The sequence below is a fragment of the Petaurus breviceps genome, unplaced genomic scaffold (genome assembly GCF_028583685.1).
Source record: "Petaurus breviceps papuanus isolate PSGF00001 unplaced genomic scaffold, PetGlider_PUasm1.0 90903, whole genome shotgun sequence".
Taxonomy (NCBI): Eukaryota; Metazoa; Chordata; class Mammalia; order Diprotodontia; family Petauridae; genus Petaurus; species Petaurus breviceps.
The window spans coordinates 10,224,146-10,240,282 of NW_027187376.1; the positions used below are offsets into that span (position 1 = coordinate 10,224,146).

The following is a 16,137-nucleotide window of genomic DNA, read 5'->3' on the forward strand; positions in this document are numbered from 1 at the left end:
ATTTCAAGAGGTTGAGCAGTGAGTGAGAGGTCAGGATCACATTCTAGAGATGAAAATTACCTTAGATGTCATCTACTCCAAATGCCTTATTTTTTCAGTTGAGTTAATTGAGAGAGGTGAAGTGATTGGCCAGGGTCACAGAGAGCCAGGATTCAAACTCAGTGTGATTGAAGGTTCAGTGGTCTTTCTACTGCACCTAGACAATGACTATAGAGAGAGAGCTTTGTCTAGCAGTTTGATTATGAAATGGTGGACAGATAATAGGTGCTTACATTTTACTGGCAGAATACAACATTTACATGGATAAGTAAATATGAGATAATTGGAGGAGACTGAGAGTTTTGATAACTAGGGAAAATTTCCCATAGGAGATGGTCAAACTGCATTGAGCCTTGAAGAAAGCCAAGAATTCTAGGAGATGGTAGTGAACAAAGAGAGTCTTCCAGCCATATAGGGAAAGTCTTTGCAAAAGCATAGAAGAGATGGAATGTTGAGTTAAGAAAAGAACAAGTTTGGTTGGAATGTAAAATATGTAACTAGGAGTAATACATAATAAGTCTGGAAAGGTATCAGAAGGGCTTTAATTGCTCAGCTGAAATATTCATATTTTATTTCAGAAGCAATGGGGATTCTTTTTCAGGGGAGTGATGTGGTCAGACATGCTCTGGCAAGATAATTATTCACTTCTTTTCCCCACTTTTTGGTAGTCACTGGTGTGGTGAATTTTGGCAAGTCATGTGACCTGTCAGACTCACTTTCCTCATTTGTAAAATGAGAGAGTAGGACTAGATGTATTTTTGGAGTCACTTTCAACTCAAAGTCCTATATTTGCTGATTTTTCATTACATATGCTTTAATACATTTCATGTTTTAAAAAAAATACTTTCTAAATTTTCACTTTCTATTGCTTCAGTATTAAGAAGTCTGCATTTATATGTAATTCTAAAAATCATATGGAATGAATTTTGTCCTTAATCGAACTATGTTTAATTGCTGTTATTTAGGGAACAGTGGTCCTAGAAGAATGCCAACTTCCAAAAGATATTTTGAAGAAGCAGATACAATTGACAGACCAAGGAACTTTATTAAACACCACAGGGAATTCTCAGGTTCCCCAGGAGAGACAAGATTCTTTACCAGAACAAGATTTTGAAATGTCACCAAGTAGCCCTACACTACTTCTTCGAAACATAGAAAAACAGGTAAAGTGAAGTAGGAGTAGAATTTCATGTGGAGTCAATTTTTTATACCTTTGAAAGCATTTAAATGGACAACAGCATACATACACACACACACACACATAATCATCATAATTACAGATCACACTTTTTATACCACTAATTTAGTAAAATTTCCTTTTAGCATGTTGCTATAATTACTATGTCTGCAAGTCTAAAATATAAATAAATGACCAAAAGCTACTATGGGGTAGTTCTTTCATGCTGGAAATGAAAATCTGTTTTCTTCCAAGACAACTTTATTCAAAGACTTTTTTCAGGTGATAGGCTGTTTTTCTGTACCTTACTCATTAATTATGCCAAATATTGAATGGCCGTTTTTTTTTACACAAAATACTTGTATGTAAAAAGAAGATTAAAATGTGCCTTCTCTAGATCATTTTGGTTCTGAAGTCTCCCTTGTTATTTGGATTCTATCATTGGTAATTCCAGGAATTTTGTTTGATTCTACGCTTTACCATGCTTGTGATCTTTGAATTAATTTAGTCTTCCCAAGTGGCCCTGTAATCAACCTGATCCTTTAGGGATCTTCAGTTGTAGGCCTAGTTTGAATGAAAATATACCTAGCACAGACCATAGGGATATTGTAGTCTTTGCTAGCAATCTGGAAAACTATTATGAACTCATACCTGGACATGTGACATACATCCCAAGGATTAGTTTCTTGATATATCAGGTTATTATATCAACTTCTAGTTAAATTTAGAAAAATATGTATATAGCCACTCCTAATTATCCAGTCTAATAAAGGAGAGCAGTAGCACAGATAATCTAAAACTTCAGATGAATAATCCTATATAGAAGCAGATTTCCAACTTGCCAATTAACCAATACGTGTTCATAAAATGTATTTCTAAGTCAACTTTTTTGAACTATAAATGCATGGCAGCATGGTGTAATGGATAGAAAATTGTCCTTTGAATCTGAAAAATCCAAATTCAGGTATGCCTCTGACAAAGAACTGGCTTCATGATCATGTGTTCCTCAGGTAACTCTCTAAGATCATAAACCACAAAGAAGATATTGATATACTTTGGTCAAGAAGTTTCTTACTTCAGTTCCCTACACCAGTGAAATTGTAAGTCTTATAAAGAAGAGAAGAAAAAGAATGCATTGTCTCATACAATCTGTTGTAAGTTGTTCTGGTTTTTAGGAATGCCCTCAGAAATCTATCTAAGCAAAAGTGTAATTGAACTGCATTGTTAATAGTTCTTAGTCCTTGTAGCAGGTGAAGTAAATGATATAGGAAAGGAAGTAAAAGAAAAGGAGCAATCAGAGCTCTTTATACTTTCAATATCTGGAGATAACCCACAGGTGGAGTTAGTCTTTGGCATTTTCCTACTATCCTTTACATGTCCCTCTCTTGTCTCCTGGTGCCACGTACTCTTATGTTGCCCAAAGTTCCTACTATTCATAGTTTTGTCTCTGTCCATGCCTTCCATCCTCTGGAAAGTACTCCATGTTGCAAAACTGGCTATCATATGACTTTTTCTCATTTTGCCTGAATTAACATTCCAGCTTATATGTATAACTTATCTCTGCTAGGTAGTAGAAGAAAAGAAATGTGATAAAACCTTCACCTATATATCTCCCTTTTAAAAATAGTTGCTGGTTGGGGTGAGTGGCAGGGGGGGAAGGGAATGAATCTGGAATTGAAAGTTTTAAAATCAAATATTCAAATATATATATATGTGTGTGTATATATATATATATATACTATTATTAATACCATCTTACATGTTATTAAGAAAAAAAAGATACAGGCACTGAGGCATAGAGATCCACTGGAAAAGTTGAAACGGGTATGGGAGAAAATATGGGAGAGCAGATTGGAGGTGGGGATATCCTGTGGGACTGCTGTTTTGGGGGGATGGGTGGGGGAAAAACGGGGAGAAATTTTGTAACTCAAAATCTGGCGGAAACGAACAATGTAAATCAGAACTTAATAAAGCGTTAAAAAAAAATAGTTGCTGGTGAACACAAATGAGGTTCAAATTCCACCTCTGACATTTACTATCTGTGTGAACTTGGGAATGACACTTACCCTACCTGGGACTCAGTTTCCTCAGCTGTAAAATAAAGGGGTTGGACCAGATGGCTTTTGAGGTTTCTTCTAGTCCTAGATCTGTGATCTTGTAACATTCTATTGAAAGAATTTTAGGTAGTTTATGGGAATATATTTAAGGGCAATAAAGTCTTGCCTAAGAATCTCCCCCGTTGCCAGTTCTCTAAAATGACTTTATTTTTAAATCTAGTTTCTTCATCTACTTCTGAATCCATAGTTTTACTTCAAAGATACAACTTTTTTCCTGTAACTTTTTTTCTTTCTCTCTGCCCACCCTATTTAATATCACTGGGTTACCTACATGGTACAAAGATCACGTCTTAATTTTTTTCCAGATTTTATTGTTTTTGGAAGGGACATTGATGGCTCTTACAAGAGGAAGAGAGGCATTGGGAGATTATGAGAGAAGATGCCCTGTCAATAATGGCAGTTCAGGGAGCGGGAGGATGGTCTAAACACTCATATAAGTGTTTCAAAAACTGGAATTTCATAATTTAGGATTTGCTTACATTGTCTAGATTTGCATGGGTTGTATGATATTTAGGTTTTTTATTAGGTGGACACATGATAAAGAAATCTTTGACCATGATAACCTATGAACAAATTAACAATACTGACTGGTTTCTAGCGTCTTTCCAAATTCAATATTACCAATTGCCTGTTAGGCATGTCCAATTGCATGTAATGTAGGAATGTCAAACTTAATCATCAAATCCAACCCTCTCCCCAGCTTCACTATTTATTTTGAAGGTACCACCATCTTTTTTTTTTCTTTTTGGAGAGGGAAAGGTAGGGCATTTGGGGCTAAGTGACTTGCCCAGGGTCACAGGGCTAGTTTTTTGTGTTAAGTGTTTGAGACTGGATTTGAACTCGGGTCCTCCTGACTCCAGGGTCGATGCTCTATTCACTGCGCCACCTAGCTGCCCCTACCACCATCTTTCAATTCATCTAACTTTTTAAACTTCAGTCATCATTGAGCTTTTACTTTCTGTCATCTCCTCTGCTCTCCATATCTAGTCAGTGATTAAGCCTCATCCTTTCTAACTCTCCTGTATATATGATACCTCTCCGGTATGTATTTGTCAATCATATGACAACTACACTAGTTCAGGCCTTTATAATCTTTTGCATGAATTGTTGTAATATTCTCTTAATTGGTTTCTCTGCCTCAACTGTCTCCTTTGTTCAGTTCATTTTCCACACAGATATTCCCAAAGCATAGGTCTGACCATGTCACCACTTTGCTCAACAACTTTCTGTACCTCCCTACTGTCTATAGGAACAAATATAAAGTCCTTTGTTTGACATTATCTTCATTATCCAACTCTAGCTTGTGTTTCTAGATTTATTTCACATTATTCACTTCATGTACTCTATGTTCCAGTCAAACTAGCTTATTTGTTGTATGCATACATGGCATTCCATTTGCAAAGTATGTCCCTTCTGATCTGGAATGATTCTGCTTCTTATATCTGCCTTTTGCAATCACTAGTATCATTTAAGGCTAAGCTCAAACACTATCTCTTGCACAAGGCTCTCCCTGATCTTCTCAGTTGTTAGCACTCCTCTAATTTCAATAGTGCTTTGTATTTATTTTATATACACATATATTTTGTATTTACTTCTCTGTGTGAGTGTTTTCCCCCAATAGAATGTAGGTTTCTTGAAAACAGACATTTATTTTGGTCTTTGCATTTCCCAGGGCTTACCACAGTACCCAGCATATAATAGGTGCTTAATAAATACTTGTTCAATAAATGTACGAGATCATCATTCAATGACCAGTGTTAATGGACAAACTAACAGAAGGTCTGGAACATATCAGTATTAACATTCTTCCTGTAAATTAAACCAGGTTGCTAAAGCCAGTAGTTAAATGGAAAGATGGCTCACAGATTATCTCGGGAGAGGCAAATAAATGAGTCAGCAGAGTTTCTTTTGTCAGATTTTCAAAGACAACAAGCGATATCTTTTCATGGGATACTTGATCATATATTTCAGTACTCAGAATAAATATCTGAAAAAAGACCACCCTAACAATAATTTCAGCTATATAGTATTATCTGTTGCAAGGAAGAATTTATTATAATCTTCCAAATTAAGTCAACACATAATTTAATACTTGGTAACTTAAATGAAAAGGACAGTGAAAAACATGTTAGAAAATATGGTTCAAGAGTAAAAAATAGAGATACCACAGAATAGATTCTATAAGACTCATGTCTGTATATCATGAATAGTTTTCTCTCCATAAGAGCTTGGAAGCACTGAACACTGTGAACACCAAATAAAATCACAAAAAGTGAAAATGGCTATATTTTGGCAAATTGGAAACAACTGTTTACTTTATTATATGGAGGTCATTTCCAATTGAGCTGTCATTATACTACATTCTTGTTAGAGAAAGATTGAAATAAAATCCCAATGAGAAGAAAGAATAAAAATAAGAAGATAATGGCATGCATTTGAGGCAATTCCAATCTGACTTATTTAAACACAATTTCAGTGTCTTGACCTGCATTGATAAAGAGCTGAATCATTCAGAAGATCTGTATACAAATGAAATCACTTCCATTCCCATTTATATGCCCATCAATGTCTCAAAATGAGAAATAGACAAAAGAGTGGATATTGACATAAGCTATCTTAACCTATCCTAAGAAAAAAAAAGTTTAGCTGATGTAAGTCATTTGACAAATAAAGAGACTAAAAGGAAATGGAAACCATCTTAATTAGCAAATGCTTGTGCTTTTTGTCAGGAGGAGAGATAGGTGATGACTTTGGAGGCCAATAGTGGTTTATAACATAAACTAGTTTGTAAAATCTTATGGACAAGGATGACAAATGATTATGAGTTGTATCACCTCCTTAAAAAAGGAGACATATTGGGGCGGCTAGGTGGCACAGTGGATAGAGCACCGGCCCTGGAATCAGGAGGACTTGAGTTCAAATCTAGCCTCAGACACTTAACACAAAAACTAGCCATGTGACCTTGGACAAGTCATTTAACCCCAATTGCCCTCCAAAAAAAAAAACCAACAGAAAAAAAAGGAGACATATTAAAGGGGGAAAAAAATCAAAGCTTGGCAAGAGATCCAACTGAAGCACATTGTCCCAATGGCATTTAAGAATGAAATTAGAAAAATTATAGTGGAAGACACCTGGGGATATTTCTATAAGAAATTCCTCTCATATTTTGATTCTAGCATCACAGTGTTACTTAAGAAAGTAGAAATGGTACTTTAAAAAAAAATAAGATGGAAAGAACAAGACTGCATCAAATGTTCTGTCTTTCAAGATATCTGAAAGTGAGAATACACCCCTCCCACTTACCTCACACCTATATATATATATATATATATATGTGTGTGTGTGTGTGTGTGTGTGTGTGTGTGTGTGTGTGCATTTCTTCCCCTTCCCCTAAGACTCTTAAGATCTTTGAAGACAGGGATCTTTGCATCCCAGAAGCTAGCAGAATGCCTGGTACTTAATAAATACTTAATAAATGCTTGTTGATTGATTGACAATGTTCTGATGTGTATCAAGCCCCAAAACATTGTAGAGATTCCCAGATTCACAATAATTCAAGATGAAACTTCAGCTTAACTTTCAGTTCAGGAAGAAAGAAAATGAAAATGAAGGCCTATCATCAAACTCACATAGAAATATTGTCAAATTCACATAGAAATTAGGCTTAGAACACCTTAACTTAATATTTTTATGTTGCATCTTATTTTATTTATTTTGATAAATATCTCTCCCAAAGAGCAAGAAGGAAAAACAAGATAAATATCTCTTAATTACATTTTAATCTAGTTGGGACTGGACACCCAAGGAAGTATCTGGGGTGTGAGTAGTCTGTAATATATTATGAATGAGGAGTTACTAGAAAAGAAGCAGGAAATATACATCATTAGAGAGATGTATAAGCAAACAAGGAGGTGGACTTTTTGAGTAGATAGAGCAAGGGATAACTTGGTGAACAGCTTACAAGGTCTGTTGTTCTATGTTCTGTTGGAAAGACATTGTCCTACTGGGGGAACCCTCATGAAAGATTTACAGGAGCATATGAACAAATTTTCATAGGGGATGAAAAAGTGTGGGTAGGAATCTGTACCACTAGAGGGAATGTCCATATTCCAAAGATCAGGAACCTATGGAAGTAGTGGAATTATAGGAGAGGCCATTTGGCTTTGGAGTTATGAAGACCTGAATTTGAATCCTGTGGCAAGATTACCATCCATGTGATCCTGGGCAAGTCATTTAATCTCTGCCTCAGTTTTCCTGTTTTACAAAATGACAATTAAGAATAGCACCCAATTCATATGATTGTGATAAGAATCAAATGATACATAAAATGCTTTGCCAAACTTAAATCCCTCCATAAATGTTATTTTATTTCTATTAATTTTTATTTGCTTTCCCTAAGCATAGATTATCAGGAGGAAGCAGCCGAGAAGCATCCTGAGTGACAGAGAAATGCATAGCTAATAATCAGTCTTCAATATGCTGATTATCTAGAGACGATTGTATATAAAATATGTCACAGGAAAGGTCACAAATTAACTAGTCATAAGTAATTTGAAAATACATTAAATCAAATCATAATTCAAAGATCATTGTGGTCTTTAAATGCAGCCAGGTGTAGTGCATAATAGTACAAGTGAAAAGGGCACTGAACTTGGAGTCAGGAAGACCTGGATTCAAACTCTTACTTTAGACACTTACTAACTATGTGACCTTGGAAAAGTCACTTAATGTCTTTGTGCTTTATTTTCATCATTTGTCAAATAAAAATGTTAAACTCACTGGCCTCTAAGGGCCCTCCTGGCTCTGCATCTATGATCCTATTATCACACTGTTGTGGAGAGAAGGGTCTGTTTTATTTTTATCTTTGTATACCTCGTGCTTAGCTTCCTGTCCTGCATTATCTTAGGCACTTAATCAATTATTGAATATGTAAAAATTTGAGCCAGAGTCTGAGTTAGGGAATCCTATGAGTTGGTTACATTGATTTTTATTGAAAAATGTTCCTCCCCCTGTTGGCCGGCCAGCCTGCCTGGTCTGGCTCTGAGGGGCCACCAGAAGCCTCCCAGCAGATGCCCAGGTGGTTTATATCTGCCTCTTAAAGTTGGGAAAAGGAAAACAACTTTTTGAATAGTAAAGATAGCCTCCTAAATTCAAGCACCACCTAAATGATGATGATGTCACTGCTTCCGTGAAAAGTGAAAGGAGAAATCTTTTAGAAGAAGATTCAGATGGAGAAGAGGATTCTTTTCTAAGGGGCCCATCTGGAACAAAATTTGAACCTCAGAATGACAAAATTAGGCATGTACAGAATCAGGTGGATGAAGTAATTGATGTCATGCAAGAGAATATTACAAAAGTGATTGAAAGAGGAGAGAAACTGGATGGATTACAAGAGAAATCAGAAAGCTTGTCAGATAATGCAGCAGCTTTTAGCAACAGATCTAAACAGCTTCGCAAACAATTGTGGTGGCATGGATGCAAAATGAAGGTCATCATGGCTCTGCTCCTTTTGCTGGTGATTATCATTCCTATTGTCCTGGAATATCAGATATGATTTGGTGACCAGAGATCTTCAATAAAACAATTCTGGGACAATTAAAAAAAAAAGAAGATTGCTGCATAATTTAATGAAATATGTATATGACTTTCAAAAGTGTTTTTTTTTCCCTCAAGAAGTAAAAAGGCAAGTGTCCAGTTCAAATTGGAGCATTGACAAGTTCCTGATTAGCCGCCTCCCCTTCACCAAAATATGCTCTCGTTAATTTATTTTAAAACAGAAACATCTACTTTGCCATGTTATAGGAACCTAATTTGAAACTAGATACTTGCCAATACATTATGTGTATATAGAGTTAAATATTGATGATGATATTTATAATTCAACACAATTTCCTACTGTAAACTAGAGAGGTTGGGATTTATTACATCATGTTCAGGGATAGAGTAAGAGGTAAGAGATGAAACATTATGTAAAAAGGAATGGCAACTATTTAGTTAATGATTACAAAATTTATATTTTTTCTCAAGTAAAAAAATTAGGTTTTAGAAATGGTTTCCATATATTTATGGAGAAACTAATGTATTCAATACTGCTACTTTCAACTGTGACTAAAGACATTCCAGTAAACATAAAAAAAAAAAGAAAATGTTCTTACAAGTACATTTACCTTCTCTTTAAGAAATTATGTTGTTATGGCTCCTGAATTTGCTTTTTCACTACATCTGCATATTTGTTACTTATTTCCTGAAAAATAAAATTGGAAAATTTTTTTACTCATTTTTTTCTGAAATAAATTATTCTTAAAATATTAAGTTCATAATGGTTATTGATTAACTCTTGAATAAAGTACATGGGTTGAGCTATGCCATAGTTTTTTTGCATGTGCATTTTTCTATACTTAAAATAGAATTTTAAGTATAAATTAAATATAAATATAAATTAAAAGGAGAAATTAATTATAATAAAATATATGTTTTTGGAAAGTGGAAGTGTTTGCTAAGAGATAGCAATATAAAAATGATTCACTGCACTTCTCTTAAGATGATAATAGGAATACACCTTTGTGACTATATAAGTAGATTTAACTTTCCTTTCACATTCCTATAATAACAGAATTTTTAAAGCTGCAAGGGAGCTTATAGATCTTCTAGTAAATTCTTTAATTTCCCCATCCCTAAGAACAAGTTTAGCTAGTTTCACTCACAGGCTGACTTTCAAAAAGAGGTATTTTTTTTCAAAGTGATATAACTTTCCTATCTATATCTGGGATTTGGGTATTTTGTTGGCTTTGGTGGTGATAGAAGGATGGGGAAAGAGGTTGATAGTGTTTGCAGGTAATATGTTAGATTAAATAATTCACTTAATATATTAACATATATACTTAAATGTGTCAAGATAGAAAACACAAAATCACAGAATTTTGGAGGTAGGAAGGATTTCAATGGCTTTTAGTTGATTAAAACCCATTTCATAAAGGAATCCCTATTCTATTTTGATGAAGTGATTGATAAACTGTCATCAGCCTCTGCTAAAAGACTTTCAGTGACAGAGTACCCACTAATTTCTGGACACAGCCCTTTCTGCTTCTGGATATTTTTCATTGCTAGGAAATTTTTCTTGGGATCAAGCCTAAATTTACTTTTCTGCAACTTCCACTTATCATTTCTAGTTCAGCCCTATCACGACCAAACAGAGCAAGTCCAGTCCCTTTTTTCAAATGACTTCCATTTATTTGACTATAGCTATTATCTCCAAGCTTTCTCTTTTCTTGACTAAACATCCCCAGTTCCTTCAAGTGATCCTCATATGATATGAAAGACCTTTCATCTTCATGTTTGGTTTCTATACATTCTTCAAGCTATTAACTCATATCCTTTGTAGGTACTATGTCACTTAGATCTGCACACAATACTCTAGAGATGTTTTCAGCAGGGAAAAGTAAAGAGTAGCTATCACGTCATTTTAGGAAATTATGCCCCTCTGAATTGGGCCAAGATTGCATTAGCTCTTGTGTCTATCACTTAACACTGTTGATTGATTTTGAACTTTTAATCTAGTAAAAGCAGATTTTGTTTTCAGTCAAGCCACTATTTAACCATGTCTGCCACTCTTACTTGTACAGTTGATTTTTCGAGAAAAAAGTCTTCATACACTCTAAATAAGATTAGGATCAACATCAAATAATTAGATTTTTTAAAAATCCAGAATAAACGTTTGTGGTTAGAGAGAACAATAAACAATGACAATAGTAGAGAAAGAGTAATAGAAAGCAGGTAGTTTTTTGGCTGCTTACATTTGTGTAAGTACATATGAGAAGATACAGCCAATACTAGTAGTAATTGTGAGAGTAAAACCTTTACTAAAAATGTAAAATTTGCTTTTTCTAGGAGAATTTAAACATTTAAGTGATAACAGATGTCTAAAATTTAGATAATGTTCAGATTCATGCATAGAAATACTAAAAAGTTGACTATTTTCTTGCAGAGTGCACAACTGACTGAAATAATCAACAGTCTGATTGCTCCACTGAACTTGTCCCCTACTTCATCACCCCTTTCTTCTAAGCCCTGTAAAGATAAACGACTGGCTAATGGCATTTCTAGGAGGTAGGTAATGGTATAATATGTTTTTGTTTAAGCTCGTGTCTCATCTTTCTTATTTTGATTTTTTTCCCTACAAAATAATTTGGTCTACTTCTTCCTTCTAACTTTGTCTATTGCTAAAGCCGAGTCATTAATGATTTAGAGATAGTTTTAGATAAAATCAGGGGTTGGCTAATGCATTAACTCACAGGTCAAACAAAAAAAGGCAGAGAGCTGAATTTAACCCTTTCACCAAAGTTTGCCAAGCTGTGTGAAATTAAACTTAATTAAACCTAATAGCATTACCTTTGAAAGAAGAGGTCTCAGGAACGTTTTAGTTTTCTAATGAAGTAATTTAATTGCTATGTAGGTGTCACATTGTTATACTGACCCTAAATACAAACTATACTATGCCCTGTTTATCCCTATGTATGTATGCATATGCACATATATGTATATGTGTATGTCCACATATGTACATCTGCACAGGTGTGTATGTATACATGTTTCTGTATCTGTGTATATGCACATGTGTGAATGTGTACATGTGTGTAGGTATATATACAAATGTGGTGTATTTGTGTACAAATGTAGTGTTTTACAGTCACAAATGGTCATCTTTCTACTTTGAAAAAGGAAAAAAAATCTAGCTTCTTCCACATCAGAGGAATGTATAAACTCCTTAAAGGAAAACTAATGCCATAAAAAACATTAGTAAAGGAAAACTGGTAGATACCTTTTATGTTTGGAATTCACTATACTAAAGCAACTTTCTGGTTTGGCTTTTCAAATTACATAGCAAATTTTGTAATGTGCAGTTTGTTTTCTTATAACAGCTATACCAATTCAATTATAAAATACAAACATGAAAGGGCTTAAATCATTTGATTATGAATAATTTGTTAATATATTAGTATATCTCTAAAAAGACCATCAAGGACTAGAATTCAAAGTTATCATTCAATGATCACTATGATCATTAAAGCCATCATGTGAAAATGCACTGGACTTGGAGTCAGGAAGACTTGGGTTCAAATCCTTCCTTTAGACACTCACTAGCTGTGTGATCCTTGAAAAGTCACTTAACCTCTGCTTGCTTCACTTCTGTCATTTGTAAAATAAGGTTGTCTAGCTCAATGTCCTCTAAAAATACTTCCTTGCTTAAATCTTGTTATCACACCTATTTTGAATTATTCACTTTTCCATACAACTTGGTTCATAATACATCTTTTTCAAATTAGTTTTAGAATCCATAAGTTCATCACTGCATTTGTGATCTCATAACTGTAGGAAGTAGTAATCCTATCAATTAGTGCTGATTACAACCTATCCATGCCTTCTTATTCTGTGAAGTTCTTGCCTGTTTTCTGCTTTAGATCCTCCATACAAGATTTACTCAGCCTCCTAGTGGCTTTTCTCTGTAGATCTTTTATTATTATTATTATTATTATTATTGTTATTATTATTTTGATGTTCTACTATAGTATTTGATCTGTCTAAATGTTATCTTTCACTTTTGCTGCATGACTTTCCATTTTCCTTTTTTTTATTATTTCTTCATTAATATTCTCATACATCATCTTGTGAATAGAATATCTTTGATGACAATGGAGAAGGAAAAGGTGTTTTTATACAGGCAGATAAAGAAATAAATGAATAAATAGTGGGGTAGGCACTTCAGTGAACAACGAGTTAGGAGCAGAATCAAACAGAAAGACAACAATGGTATGGATCACATTTGGCAGATTAAGTGATAAACATCTCCATTAACATTTGGGATATCTGTGACTTTGATTCTTTGGGGATTGAACAATTCTGAGATTCATAACTATATGTTATCATGGGAGAGGATCTTTGAGTTTAAAAGATGAGTTCTTTTTGTACTGGGAAGCAATTTGGCATCATTGAAATCATCTCTTAAGTTTGCCAAATTAATTTCCTCATCCACAAAATGAGTATGATAATACTATAAGTACATATCTCACAAGAATATTTTTGTGAAAATCACAAAAAATTTATGTAAAACGCTCTGAAAACTTTAAAGTACTGTATAAGTGCCACCTACCAGTAATATTTAAATAGATTTTGATGATATCTTTTGTCTTTACATTGCCTAGATTTTCCCCCAAATCCCTCTCTTCCCTCTCCAAGAGAGCCATTCCTTATTACAGATTTTTTTTTTTACAAAAAGGAAAAGATGAAGAAAAGAGAAAAAAATCAGCAAACCTGTCAGTACATCAAGAAATTTTTGACAGTGGATACAGTTTTTCCACATTTGTGGCTCCCCCTACTTTTTGCAAAAGAGGAGTTTCCATTTACATTGTTGTAGTCTTTGTATATATTGTTTACTACTACTAATATTAATGCTTACATGGTTTGTTTTTAAACATTTTCTTTGATATGTTATGAAAGTGAAAATTATGCAAAGACCTTAACACCCATTAAAGCCAGCTATTAACTAAGCTTTGAAAGATAATCCATATTCTAATTAGGCAATCAAAAAGTATTGATTAAGGCCTTACTCATGCCAGGCATGATTCTAGGTGTTGTCATCTGCCTTATATTGTAGTGGGGAGATAAAAACATAGGTAAATGTCGTTTTTTAGATACATACACACATATTTAATGTATATAAAAGGTAATCTTAGAAGGGAAGGCACCAACAGTTGAGGAACCAGGAAAGGCCTTCTGCAGGAGGTAGAGTTTGACTTGAATCTTGATCAAAGATGCTTTGCAGTGAAGGTTAAGAGGCAGAAGATTCCAGGAATCAAGGACAGCAAGGGAAAGGGGAGCCATGGGAGATGGGGCACAGCAAACAGCCCTATGTACCTGAACCAGAGAATAAATGGAGAAAGGTATGTATCAGATTATTGGAAACAGGAAAGGACTTGAGTTTGAAATGTCAAATAGAGGAGTTTTTATTGATCATTGGGGTAATAGGGAAACACTGGAGTTTCTTGAGTAGGAAGATGACATATATGGGGCTGTGCTTTGTGAAAATCACTTGGCAACTGTGTGGAGAATGCATTGGAGAAGTGAGAGACTTGAGGCAGGGACATCTGTTAGGAGGCCATTACAATAGTTCAAGTGCGAAGTTATAAGGGTCAAAAACAGCTATGGTTGTGTGAGTGGGATGAAGATGTTCTGAGGGATGTTGTGGAGATAGAAATAAACAGTCAGGTACTGATCAAATATTTGGGGTGAGTCAGAATGAGATGTTGATGATGAGACCAGAATTGTAACCCTTACTGACTGGAAGGATGGGGTGAGAGCTCTTGACAATAACAGGGAAGTTTTGGAAGAGGCGTGAATTTCCAAATCCCATTTTGGTCTTGATGCATATGAGATGCTTACAGGACTTGTAATTTAAGGTGTCCAATAGGCAGTTGATGTTTTGGGACTGGAAAGATCTATGTAAAGATGATCATTGCACCTGCGAGAGCTGATGAGACCAAGTGACATATTACAGAGAAAAAAAGAGGGCTCAAGACAGAGTCTTGAGGTATAACTACAGTTAGGGGGCATGACATAGTTGAAGAACCAGCAAAGAAGACTGAGAAGTGGTTAGACAAGTAGAAGGAGAGTTAAGAGATTAATATGAGAGTTTCTAGAAGAAGGTAGTTATCATTATCAAATGCTACAGAGAGGTCAAGAAGGATGAGGACTGAGAAAAGGTCATTGGATTCAAAGATCAATTAATCAATCAACATTTATTAAACACCTCCTATATGCCAAGCTCTGTACAAAGTGCTGTGCATATATTTTTTAAAAAAAGAGGCAAAAGACAGTCCCTGCCTTGAAAGAATTTATAGTCTAATAGAGGAGACAACATGAAAACAAGTAGATAATAAACAAGTTATATACAGGACAATGTGAAATAATTAAAAGGGGTAAAGCACTGAGATTAAGAAGGATTGGGAAAGGCTTCCAATAAAAGATGGGATTTTAGTTGAGACTTAAAGGAAGTCAGGAAGTCAGGAGTGGATGAGTAAAAGATGGAGAAGTCAGGAATGGATGGGATCTAGGATACAAGTAAAATAGAAGGGATTAGTCCTGATGAGGAAATAGGCCATCTCTTCTTGGGATACTAAAGGAGATTATGGTGGATATCAGAGATGTGATGAGAAGAGGCAGCTTGTGGAGAACAGTCTATATTTCAACACTAAAGTAATAGGTGAAATTTTTAACTGAAAAGAGTGGGAGAGGCATTGGTTTGGGAACCTTGAGATAGATTTGGAGCAGGTTTTGTGGTGAGTGGGTTAGAGAATTAGAGAGAAGTACCTTTCTGCCATGAGGGCCCAGTTGGAAGTAGATAACTCGGTATTTCTCAAATGTTTCTATAAAGATGCAAGCTTTGAAGACAACTGAAAGAGGAAGAAGCACGATTACTTTTTTTTTCTAAATCTAGCTTATAAAATTCTTTTTTCCCCCCCTTTTGGACAGCAATTGGGGTTAAATAACGCACTCAAGGTTACACAGCTAGTTTTTTTGTGTGGGTGTTAACTCGGGTTCTCCTGACTCCCGGGCTGGTGCTTTACTCACTGCGCCACCTAGCTGCCCCTAACTTCCAAAATTCTTGGCCTTAGATTTATGAGTTTGTTCATATGCTATTGCCCTAATATGTTATTAGGGAGTGTTGGGCAAAAAGCCTTGTGTTCCATGCCATGTCAAGAAATTTAGAGGAAGTCTTTAGAGGCCCTCAGTGGCCCTGTAACACTTTGG

The 16,137-nt window shown here is 35.0% G+C and overlaps 1 protein-coding gene and 1 pseudogene across 10 annotated transcripts in view; both read left to right on the forward strand.

Moving 5' to 3' along the window:
* The window catches only part of KANSL1L (KAT8 regulatory NSL complex subunit 1 like), a 171,006-nt gene that overhangs the window by 62,666 nt on the left and 92,203 nt on the right, over positions 1-16,137 (forward strand). For 8 of the 10 annotated variants that reach the window (XM_069075237.1, XM_069075238.1, XM_069075229.1 and 5 more), the window contains exons 4-5: positions 1,005-1,202; positions 11,318-11,439. In XM_069075237.1, the coding sequence (XP_068931338.1) occupies positions 1,005-1,202; positions 11,318-11,439 (320 nt within the window). The remainder of the gene's footprint in view (positions 1-1,004; positions 1,203-11,317; positions 11,440-16,137) is intronic. The other 2 variants (XM_069075233.1, XM_069075235.1) reach the window with 1 other exon arrangement.
* Positions 6,421-9,698, forward strand: LOC138151540 (vesicle-associated membrane protein 4 pseudogene; annotated as a pseudogene).